The following is a 12,510-nucleotide window of genomic DNA, read 5'->3' as shown; positions in this document are numbered from 1 at the left end:
AGAGAGTGAGCGCTGCTAGTATGGAGAAACAAATTGAAATTCTTTGGTTTCTAAGAGAATTTCATATGACTCATTTTTTGTTAATTAAAATTCTCTATTAAAATTTCGGATATTTAATTTCTCTTTAAATTATTATCCAAACACTAAATTTAAAATAACAGTTATTTAATATCTCATTTAAAATGAATTAGGCAAAATTGCACTTTTGGTCCCCCACTTTATCTCCAATTTCGCATTTGATCCCCCGATAATTGAATTCATGAATTTGGTCCCCCTGTTTTATAAAATCCTGCAATGTTGGTCCCGCACACCTCAATTAAACGTTGACCGTTAAACTCAGACGTTGACTGTCATGTGTCAACATCTGATAGGCACGTGAAACCGTTTGTGATTTTTAACCCTCAGTGATATTTTTTTTTTACTCTCAAAGAAACCCTAAAAGCAAATCCCCAACCCTTTCTCTCCGCCTCACAGCCTCCTCTTACTCTATCTCACCCCCGCACTCGTTTCTCTCTCCTCCCTTCTCTATGCCTCCTGCCCCATTTCTCTCTCCTCCATTCTCTCCGCCTCCTGCCCCCGTTTCATGATCTTGTCCTCGACATCCTCCACAGCCCAACCAATGCATCCACCCTAGCATCTCAATAGCCTCTCACCAGCATGACGAGCAACAATGAGTGATCGAGCCATATGCACAGTTTCACTACCACTGCATTTTGTCGGAAAAACCGCCAACGAGGATGTTTTCTTCGTGGAGGAGGGGCCTCCGCTGCCGGGAGGGTGGTTGTTTCTGCCAGTGGCGCGTGGGGAATCATCCGAGCGCGGCGAGTCGGCTCGACATGACTCGTCCGAATTGCGAGGGAGTTTGTTGAGGAATTGCTTGAGCATGGCGACCCAGAAGGTTGAAACGATAAATTTCAAAACTTTATAGGATGCATGAAATTGAGACCAATAATTTAAATGGGTCGAAGGAAATTTACGATTTTGCAGCATGCGTTGGTGAGAAATTGAATCTTGAAGGCCGAGAAGTGGTAAAAAATGCAAATGAAATGTTACAAAAAGTGCAATGACTCAGATCACAAAGTTTTGTGCTGTGATTTTTTTGGGCAATGAAACCCTCTGAGCTGTTTCTTCTTTTGTTGTTGATAATGAATAATGTGATCCACCATCATGGAACTCATAAATAAACAAAAAAAGGAAAAAGTACAATGAGGCAATGGCTGGTCAGGGATCGAGTTAGGGATTAGATTAGGGATTGGGTTAGGAATTTTTAAAAAATTGGTTTTATAATTTTTGTCAACTTAAATTTTTTTTACCACGGTAAAAAATTCAAGGTGCCTATCAGACGTTGACACATGACAGTCAACGTCTAAGATTAACGGTCAATGTCCAATTGAGACGTCCGAGACCAACATTGTAGGATTTTATAAAATAGGGGATCAAATTTGTAAATTAAATTACCGGGGGACTAAATGTGAAATTAGAACTAAAGTGAGGGATCAAAAGTACAATTTTGTCAATGAATTACTTGTATCCATCCAAACACATAGTAGAGAATTTAAAGAGTTATGTATTCTTTAAGAAGACATAATACAAAATGAAATGAGTAGCTAATGCATTAATTGTCGAACATATGTCAACTGAACAATAAAAAAAGACCGGCTAGCATTTGGTGGCACCTGAGATTATTTCTAAAAGCTAAAGTTGAATTATCTTTGTGCATTTCCGATTAGGTAAAATTAATACATGAACATCAGTTTCATAATTTCAGGTGTAATTATAATTATAATTAAATTAATCTATCCGTATTTTTTTTTATCATTTTTTAATTAATCCATCCATATGTTTTAGTTTGTTTTGAAATATTTATCATTTTTAAAAAAGAAAAGTGTTAGTAAAATATTCTTCCCCTCGTGATTTTATAATTTTCAACATATTTTAATAAGTACTCCTTTGGCGATAAAACTATTATAGTTTTAGCTTTTTTTTTTCTTTTTCTAAAACTATATTTTAGAGAGTATTTTGGGGAGTATTTGCAAGAACCTTTTTTTTTTCCAAAAATAATAATAATTTAATATTATATTAATTTATTGATATTTCTTTAAATGTTTAAATGCATTGATAATTATATTTTAACTCACGGTCAACTGACATAAAGTGAGGCCTAAAATAAAAATTAAGAGAAATTTTTTCTACTTTAAAGAAAATAATGATATGTGAGACTTTTAAGTCAAAACATGTAATCTTTCTTACTTTGAAAAACTAATAACAAATGTTAGACTTAAAATTCAAACTTTAATTATTTTATTCTTAGCCTGATGTTGTTTTAACTCTTTCAACGATGGTATTTTTGTCAAAAGAAAACCATTTTATAACTACAACTTATGCATTTAAATATTTAATAATTTTTGTAAGAGAAATATATATAATATAGTATTATTATCAGTTAATCCTTGACACAAAGATAACTTATATCACGAGGTAATTCTTTTACAACGTTGTTATAATAAAAAGCCATGAATGCATTTATTTCAGAATAATTACTTCAAATGACGTGAAATGATTACAAAGAAGAAAGGGATGGAATAAGAAGAAGAAAAAGTACAACAATGAATGGGTGATACTATACTATATAGTATTATATAAAAGAAAGAGAAAAATAATAAAAAAAAGGAAGAGTGTAATAAGAAATATAAAGAGAAAGAGATAAAAGATAGTATGAGAAAAGAAAAACCATTTATTTATTTATTTATTTTTTATAAAAATCTTGAGCCAATGGGTAAGGTTCCTGATAGCACAAGCTTCCCATTGTCATTTTTATCTGAAGTATTCCATACTCTATGGTACATGAAACCGCTCCCAAATGACAAACGGTGCCTTGTTCCTAGTAAGTGTCAACAACATAACATATCCTTGATTCTCCTTCTAAGCTCACACGGTCATATTTGTTCACCTTCCTTTATATTGCAGCAATGTTATTAGATTCGACGCGATTCGACCCATTGAACCGGTAAACGAATTCTTTGTTGAGCCGATTCCGGTGTTAGATCGTTTGTATTTTTAACTCGTTGACACGTCACTAAATCGGGAGTTGAACTAGAATAAATTGGTATTGTTGGCTCAGATCGGACTACGAGCTCATCTACTCAAGACTTTCTTCTATAACGTTTTTTTCTCTCTGTTTGTATAAGTTTATTTTCATGTTTCTCTAAATCTTTACCGGTTGATGCAAACTTGCCACGTCTCTTTCCTTTCTCTCTGCTGGTCAGTACCCATTTCAGTTCCACTTTTATTACTCAATTCAACATTATTTAAAAAATAAACAATTAATGATGACACAAAATGACTCAACATTAGCACAAGCTACTTTCTAACACGTATCCTCTAATATGTTAAGTAATTAATTATCACTAAGTTAACTAACAAAATCCAACCGATAGATAATTGGATTCTTTAAGTATGTTGAGGGTTCATTTCCTAGGGATATCTTGTTTCTAACAAAAAAAAATTATCACTAAGTTAATTATTACATTTGTTGTGCATAATACAAAATAAATATATTTTATACAAATATAAATATTTAAATAGATTATGAATTATTTAATTATTTTAATATGAACTGAACCATGGGAGGATTGACTCAATAACTCAATATCCCAATGAAATTGATGGATTGTAGCCATTTTTTTTCTTTTACTTTTTCCTTTTCACTCCCTATATCAATTCTAACGAGGCAACACCAATCTTAACAAAGACTACTACAAGAGTGTGACTAATATACAACATTAATCCAAAATTAAAATCCTTTGTAATTTGGTCAAAGACACATTAGTACTCCATCTTTAAGCGGCTTAAGAAAGTACTATAGTACTAGTAGTTAAATAGCTATAAGTCGAGTACATCATTATCCATTAAATAGTGTACTTACCCATCCTCTTTCATTTGCTGTTTTCCTCGTGCATTGGCCAAAGTCCCTTATTTATTGACGGCTTCCGTTTCCCAAAGTCCCCCTTTCTTTTTTGTTCATATGTTTTACAAGCAACCAAACGACATAAACATAAAAGAGCCATCGTTTCTTGTTCATAAAGTTTTTTTAAGATAGTCGGAGAAGACTCGAAGTAGAGAAGTAAATAGTAGTTGTTGTTTGTTCACTCTAGCACAATGATTAAGTGTGTTGCAAGCCAAATGGGACAAAAGCCATGCTTATCTCGAAACCCCAATTGGCCAAATCTCTTTTCCAACTTAACAGCTCTAGCACACCGTGGCATTCCCAAGCGCATGTTCTCTTAAACTAGATCACCATTCATTTTACCAAAACAACCCCTCACCCAAATCTCTTCCCTATATTAAGAAACCTATTAATATATTCCTTAAAAGTTAAAACAGTTTTTAATTAATTACTAAAATTCATTAATACTATTCTTTTCAATCATTTATATAATAAATAAATGAATGTATTCTTTTTCCTAATTTTAAATATATTAAAAAAATTACATATAATTTTGAGGAGTATTAACAATAAACTTCCTAACATATTTATTCGAATATTCTACTACTAATTAAAATTTATTAAGAATATATTTTTGTGAGCTCGGCTGCTTATTTAATTAATAGTAGAAAGCGCCTTAAAAAATATACCATTAAAAAGGATGTTAATAACATTTCTCTATATTTGTAAGTATTATATGTGTTATTCTCTAATTAAAATTAAAAATTTATCTTAATAAAATGTGCAATTTTCATTACACATATTTATCAATGTAAAATTTCAAATTTGATTAAATACTATGAGAATCCATTTGGTGGAGTGAAACCAAATAGAAACAAAATAAATGGAGATGAAAATTTTAAATTAAAATAAAATGTAAAAATGTGAATTTAATGTTTATTGTTCATTTATACTCTTTTTCTCTCTCTTACTCTCCAAAAAACACACTAAACAATCAATACCACCTAAGAAATTATTTTATTTATTTTTTAATTGTATTTAAATTTTATCATTAAATAAAAGAATCAGTTTATTCGAATTTATTTATTAAAAAGTGCTTATTTTAATAAAATAGATAATTTTTAATTTTTAATATATTTGTCTAAATTATTTGTATTTAAACCAACAATTTTCTACTTATTTAAGAAGTAAATTATATATGTTTCTTAGAAAAGCATGTATTCTAAAGTTTTTTTCAAAATATTCGTTTCTTTCATTTTTTTTTTACTCTACCAACCATGGCCAATACCGTCACGCCAAGAAAAATACACGAGAACCCACGTTTCTAACCAAAAAGCCACCCGCTGAATCCCGATATTACCCTTCACAGTGAGGCGCAACAGAAACAAAGTCAAGGGCAATTACGTACTTTCCATCACGCTCCAGACATTAAACCGATAAAATAAAAACAAGGAACGTGGGCGATCCGCGCAAAAAGCATAAAAGAAGAGAGAGAAGACGAAAGAAGTAGAGAGAGAAACAGAGACATAGAAAGAGAAAGAGAACCGTTTGAGAATTTTAGAGACGTTAACGGACTTCTAATCCACAATTCGCCGGAATTTGGGAACCGGGGTCGCGTCCGGAGCCTCTCGGCTTAGTTAGTTAGGGTTTCTTTTTCTCTTTCTTCTCTTCCATTCGGTTTCGAATTCTCGCGATTCGCGATGGGGGAACGACGCTGAGGTTGAATTTCAAGGTTCTGGTTTTTCGTCGTCGCTGTGGAGTGAAGAATTCTGTGTTGCTGGTGATGTTTACGCCGCCGAGGGTTTGGTCGGGTTGGTCCCTGACTCCGAACAAGAGCGGGGTTCGGGGAGGAACCGGGTCGGGTTCGGAATTGGGTCCGAATTCGGGAGATGGAGCGAGCGCGAAGGGAAAAGGTGTCGTGGTTGTTGAGAATGGTGGGAACTTGGATCGCGAGGTTTTGGTTGAGAGGGTTTCCAGCCTCGAGAAAGAGGTTAGTTTTAGTTAGTTATTAATTATTTTAGTCTTTTGATTTTAATTGTTGAGCGATTCGTTGTCTTTTTGCTGTTTTACTGTGACGCATGTTTTAGATAAGGGTTATTTTTATTGTGTAGTTTCAAGTGTTGATAGCTTTTGGTTTTGATTTGAATTTCTTGGGTGTGTAGTTGCTACGGTGGAAATTGAGCTATTGCTACGGAAATGTTTTTTCTAAAAGGATTTTAATTTATGGGATATATTCTGGGTTGGTCATTTGTTAAATTTGGATGATATCTTTTTTTTTTGTTTTGTTTACTTTGTTTGGGTACTGAAACTTGAAGCTTGATTCTGGGGTGGTAGCTTGTTATGTTTTTGTTTCAGAGGATGATGTTTGAAGATAGTAATTACTGTGGATTTAGTTCTTAATTTTCAATTCCGTCCTCTCCCTTCTAGTCTTGTGATGATTCACATTAGAAGTTGGCGGTAAAGCTAAATGTGATATTTTATCTTTGGATCTGGGTGTGTTTTTAGATTGAGAGAACTGCTAGAATTTTTCAACAATTAAATTTCAAATTTACATTTAATTTGGACTAAAGGTGAACTGGCTCATTTGGCTTCTCTGAAGTGCTTGACCCCACCCTAGACTCTTGAAGGGGCTATTTACTATGAATTCTGTGAGATTGGGGATTTCGATGTATTATTATTATTATTTTGTTCTTGGCTTTGTCTTATCTTCATTTTTATATCCTTGTTTATCTATCCTTTTTTACTAACATTTTTATTGTTCTGTCAAGGAAGGTAGGGAATATTTAGCATTATTGTAACTAACTTTATTATTGATATTGAGAAGTAATGTGTTTGTTTGTGTGAATATGGCAGTAAAAGTAAATAGAAAAGAGATGCATTTCAATCTTCATGTTCTATTTTACTGAAGTTTATTATTGAGCAGTAATGTTGTATGCATTGTTTAAGTTGTCCTATAATTAAAACTAGGGTCAGACTTCTATGTTAGGTATAATACTAAGTTTTAGCTTATATGTTGTTTGAGTCAGTGCACTTTTATCTCACGATTTTGGTAGCTTCAGGTGTTACTCTTTCATTTTCATTTACCCAGGGTTCTCCATTTCTCTAAATGTTGTACTGTGAATGTGATAAATACTGATTGGCTTTAGGAGACTATGTGATGTTAAGAGGGATCTTAAAATGAAGATAAAATATATAGAAGGGGAGCTTAGTGAATAAAGACAATCATATGCTACTTATCTTTCTTGTCATTAATAATTGTGCTTTTTACCAATGAAACACAGGAGGACACTAGATAAGCATGCATGCCTGTGCAACTTTAACTGTTTTATTATTTTTCCAATTATATTTTGTGGATTGACCTGATTATAAGTTTTTCTGGGCCAGCTTTATGAGTATCAATTCAATATGGGACTGCTCTTGATTGAGAAAAAAGAGTGGAGTTCTAAGTATACTGAACTAAGTCAAGATTTAGTAGAAGTGAAGGATGCTCTAGAACGAGAAAAAGCTGCTCATTTAATTTCTCTATCTGAGGCTGAGAAGCGAGAAGAGAATCTGAGGAAGGCCTTGGGTGTTGAGAAGGAGTGTGTGCTTGATGTAAGTTTTTTGACATACTTATTTACATACGAATCAACTTCTTCCTTAAATAAAAATGCACGACTCTTGTATGAATTCTTATTTGTGGATAGTCTGTATCTGTATACTTCTATTGTCTTAACATTGAAATATGGTTATTTCTTACTGATACTTGGAAATTTATGCATCAACAGCTTGAGAAGGCTCTGCGAGAAATGCGGTCAGAGCATGCAAAAATTAAATTTACAGCAGACTCAAAGTTGGCTGAAGCAAATGCTTTAGTAGCTAGCATTGAAGAGAAGTCTTTAGAAGTAGAAGCCAAACTTCATTCTGCCGATGCCAAATTTGCAGAAATCAGCAGAAAGAGTTCAGAGTTTGATAGGAAATCACAAGAGCTGGAGTCTCAAGAATCTACACTTCGAAGGGATCGATTATCCTTCATTGCAGAGTACTGTTCTTTGTCGTTTTAGTTTAAATATCTTTTTCTGTTCTCCTTTTAATTTAAATATTTTTTGTGACTAATTGATTCTGACTTGTCACAGGCAAGAAGTACATGAGAGCACATTGTCTAAGCAGAGAGAGGACTTGCGGGAATGGGAGAAGAAACTACAGGAGGGTGAAGAGAGGCTGGCCAAGGGTCAAAGAATTATCAATGAAAGAGAGCAAAGGGCTAATGAGAATGACAGACTATGCAGACAGAAAGAGAAGGACCTTGAAGAGGCACAGAAGAAGATTGATGAAACTAATATAACACTGAGAAATAAAGAAGATGATGTTAACAATAGGATTGTGAATATTACTCTAAAAGAGAAGGTAAATTTTGGTTTGTGTTTGTAATATTGTTTATCTTTATGTTTGTTTATCTGGTGTCATGTATTAATTGGTCCATATCCTCTAATACAGGAATATGATTCTCTGAGAACAAACTTGGATCTCAAAGAGAAGGAGTTATCTGCATGGGAGGAAAAGCTCAATGCTAGAGAAAAAGTATGTTCTTATACCTATTTATTTCCTTATTATTTATTCTTGGAAATTTTGACAATGGCGGTCAATGGTCTTATGTAAGTTGGTGAATTTTATTGATTTATTTTTTCTATTACTGTTTTGCAACTTGGTCCTATGTAAGTTGCTGAAATTTTATTTAATGGTCAATGGTCCTATGTAAATTTCTGGAATTTTATTGAATTCTTGGAATATTGGTATTAAATTGTCAGACTGATCATAAAATGAGAGAGAGGAATTGTATATGCCCATACTCTTCTCCATTTTCTTTCTTCTCCTGAATACAGATTGGACTCTTTGCAGGTTGAGATGCAGAAGCTTCTTGATGAACACAATGCTATTCTTGATGTGAAGAAGCAGGAGTTTGAGGTGGAATTGGATGAGAAAAGAAAATCCTTTGAAGATGGATTGAAGAATAAATTGGTGGAAGTGGAAAAGAAAGAAGCTGAAATCACTCACATGGAGGAGAAAGTTGCGAAACGGGAACAAGCCTTGGGAAAGAAAGCAGAGAAGCTTAAAGAGAAAGAGATAGAGTATGAACAAAAAGTCAAAGCTTTGAGGGAAAAGGAGAAGTTAATTAAATCCGAGGAAAAAAGTTTGGTGACTGAGAAAGGGAAAATAGAAAGTGAGAGAGAGGAATTGCTCACACATAAGGCTGAAGTTGAGAAAATAAGAGCTAACAATGAAGAAGAGTCGTTGAGGATAAATGAAGAGATTGATCGACTTAAAGTGACTGAGGAGGAGAGGTCTGAATATCTGCGCTTGCAGTCACAATTGAAGCATGAAGTTGATCAGTACAGACACCAGAAAGAACTACTTCTGAAGGAAGCTGAAGACTTAAGGCAACAGAAAGAGACTTTTGAAAGAGAATGGGATGAGCTAGATCTGAAGAGAACAGATGTTGAGAAAGAGCTGAAAAGTGTGATTCAACAGAAGGAAGAAATATTAAAACTACAACAATATGAAGAAGAAAAGTTAAGGAATGAGAAGCAGGACACACAGGCATATGTGCAAAGGGAGTTAGAAACTCTTAAGTTGGCTAAAGAGTCATTTGCTGCAGAAATGGAGTTGGAGAAGTCAAGCCTAGCTGAAAAAGCTCAAAGTGAGAGGAACCAAATACTTCTGGATTTTGAGCTGCAGAAAAAGGAACTTGAAGCTGATATGCAGAATCAGTTAGAGCAGAAGGAAAAAGATTTGATAGAGAGGAAGAAGTTATTTGAGGAAAAAAGAGAGAGTGAATTAAACAATATTAACTTCTTGAGAGAAGTAGCTAATAGAGAAATGGATGAAATGAAGCTTCAAAGAAGTAAGTTAGAGAAGGAGAAACAAGAAGCTGATGAGAATAAAAAACATCTTGAAAGGCAAAGGATGGAAATGCAAGAGGACATAGATGTACTTGTTGACCTCAACAGGAAGCTGAAAAATCAGCGGGAACAATTTATTGTGGAAAGACGACGCTTTATTGAGTTTGTTGAGAAACTTCGGAGTTGCCAGAACTGTGGGGAAATGATCTCTGAATTTGTGCTTTCTGATTTACAATCCTCTGTTGACATTGAGAACTTGGAAGTGCCATCTCTCCCAAAATTAGCAGCTGATATTGTACAGGGAGTTTCTAATGAAAATTTAGCTTCTTCAAGGCAAAATACTGGATTGTCTCCTGCAACTGATCCCAAGTCACCTGTTTCTGGTGGCACTGTCTCTTGGCTACGTAAATGCACCTCTAAGATTTTTAAAATCTCCCCGATTAGAAAGATTGAATCTGAAGATTCGGGTACTTTAAGAGATGTTGTGACTTTGTCTGTTGAGCAAACTAATGTGGAAGATTCACCAGGAAGAATTCCTGATGCTGAAAATGAAGCAGAGTTGTCATTTGCTGTTGTAAATGATTCTTTTGATGCTCGGAGGGTACAATCTGGCAATGATATCATAGAGGTTGAAGCTGACCATGATCCTTCAGTTGAAAACCTGAACAATGTTGACAGTAAGGCACCAGAAGATTTGCAGGCTCCTGATTCAAAGGTTGGGCAGCAGAAATCCCGCAAGGGAGGGGGAAGACCCAGAGTAAAGCGTACACACACTGTGAAAGCTGTTATCAAAGAGGCTAGGGATATACTTGGGGAATCTGCTGAAGCATTACCTGGGGAATCTGTGGATGATCATGAGACTGAGTTTCCAAATGGAAATGCTGAGGATTCTGCCAATGTGAATTCTGAAAGTCAGAAACCATACAATAGAAGAATACCAGCGAATGTCAGGAAGCGTAACCGGGTTCAAACATCATCTCAAATTTCTGTAAGTGGGCATGATGGCGATGCCAATGAAGGACATTCTGATAGTCTAATACCTGGGCAGCGCAAGAGAAGGCGACAGAAGGCTGCTGCTCCCCCCGCACAAACTGCTGGTGAATCAAGATATAATTTGAGACGACTCAAAACGTTAGTACTCTGATTTAGAATCATAATTTCCATTTTATTATTGAATATGATAGTTGCTAAATGTTTTTTTTTTTTGCTATTTGTGCACTTTCTTGTGGATGTGCACTGAATTTTTATAGTGGAGCAACAACTTCATCTGCTAGAGCTATGTCTGGTGGTGGCAAAGAAAGTCAGGGAGAGGTTGATCGTGTAAAAGATACAGAAGAGGGAATTATTGACTCAAAAACTTCTCATTCACATTCAGTGGGCATTACTAATGAGAATGGTGAAAGCATACATCTTGAGCAGGTAAGCCTGGTGTAGCTTTTTAGTAATGCAGATAGTTTAAGTTCTATACCTTGCCTCATAAACCCCTATGTGTGTGTGTGTATGTGTGTCTTATGAATCACTGAGTTATTGAAAATTGGGATTTTGATAGTAGGATCCAGATCTTAACAAGTTTTGGATTTCAGTTTAATGTTTTTTACCCCTCCTGGTGAACGGTATCAAGCTAATGTTAAATTGCTTGTCATTATTGGTTTCAGTCTCTGAAAGGTGTGGAGACAAGGGCCGGTTATGGTGGTGATACCACGGAGACCTTTGCCAACAATATGGCCTTGAGTGAGGAGGTGAATGGAACAGCAGATGATGTGGAGGAGAATGATGCTGAGTATAGGAGTGAATCCCGTGGGGAAGATGCTGGTGGAGTTGACAATGAGGATGATGAAGAAGATTACCTGCAACCCGGTGAAGCTTCAATAGGGAAGAAGCTTTGGAATTTTTTTACAACATAACAACACAAGCTTATTGATAACAATGAAGCTGTGTCTTGACCTCATCAACTTTAGGGATGATGTCGGAAGTTATCTTGTATTAACACAATTGGAAGTAGATCTCTAAATTATAACCACGAGGGGTAGTACTTAGGTGAGGTGATTGAGTTTCTCTATTTTTTTTTTCTTGTACGTTTTCATGGATGTTTGGATGGAACCTCTGGTATTTGTTTATAGTTTTAGGCATTCGATAGTGTAGCTAAAGTTTAGATATTGGATTTTAGCTACCTCCCCTTGGAAATTGATTGAATCCAAATGTTTGTATCTCTTATGCTAAATGTGATTGTTTGAATTTATTGAGGGTGCTTTTGTATCCCATCGTGTGAACTACGGGTGACAATTTGGGTTTGCCAGTTGGGCGTGTCAAGGAGTGGGTAATTTCATTGAGAGAACCCAAGGGGTTGGCGTAGTAGTATGAGACACCTTTGTGTTTCCATGAGTGAAAATGTTTTATTAAGTTGAGAGTAATCCAAAGGAACTTGCTTTTGATGCTTATCATGTGTAAAATTTTCTTGACTTAGTGATATGCATGGTGAGCAGAATTAGTTGTTGATGCATTAGATTAAAAGACACATGTGGTCTTTGATCTTGGATAAAAAAAATTCAAATGAGCACACTAATTATTTTAAGTAATTGTCCTTCAAAAAACTTGGATTATCATGACTTTAGATGCTCATATATAGTTAACATAATACAGAGTTACACTGATTCATTATACAAAATTACGTGGCTTACATTGATT

General features: G+C 34.7%; 1 protein-coding gene across 1 annotated transcript; it reads left to right on the top strand.

Annotated features, from left to right (window-relative positions):
• Positions 1 to 5,414: 5,414 nt before the first annotated feature.
• LOC114422803 (protein CROWDED NUCLEI 1-like) lies at positions 5,415 to 12,255 on the top strand. Its single transcript, XM_028389336.1, has 8 exons — positions 5,415 to 5,936; positions 7,331 to 7,540; positions 7,714 to 7,967; positions 8,062 to 8,332; positions 8,423 to 8,506; positions 8,825 to 10,956; positions 11,076 to 11,244; positions 11,481 to 12,255. The coding sequence occupies exons 1-8, from the start codon at positions 5,730 to 5,732 to the stop codon at positions 11,727 to 11,729; spliced, it is 3,576 nt and encodes a 1,191-aa protein (XP_028245137.1). The 5' UTR covers positions 5,415 to 5,729; the 3' UTR covers positions 11,730 to 12,255.
• Positions 12,256 to 12,510: the final 255 nt, after the last annotated feature.

This window comes from Glycine soja, chromosome 8 (assembly GCF_004193775.1).
Source record: "Glycine soja cultivar W05 chromosome 8, ASM419377v2, whole genome shotgun sequence".
Classification (NCBI taxonomy): Eukaryota; Viridiplantae; Streptophyta; class Magnoliopsida; order Fabales; family Fabaceae; genus Glycine; species Glycine soja.
The sequence above is the reverse complement of the archived record's forward strand: the minus strand, read 5'-3'. Positions and strand labels throughout refer to the sequence as shown.

Bases quoted from the DNA above. Each gene is read 5' to 3' on its own strand.
- LOC114422803 (XM_028389336.1), top strand. From the start codon at position 5,730: ATGTTTACGCCGCCGAGGGTTTGGTCGGGTTGGTCCCTGACTCCGAAC. The intron at 5,937-7,330 runs GTTAGTTTTAGT...TTTCTGGGCCAG, and splicing joins TTTCCAGCCTCGAGAAAGAG to CTTTATGAGTATCAATTCAA. The intron at 10,957-11,075 runs GTTAGTACTCTG...GAATTTTTATAG, and splicing joins AATTTGAGACGACTCAAAAC to TGGAGCAACAACTTCATCTG.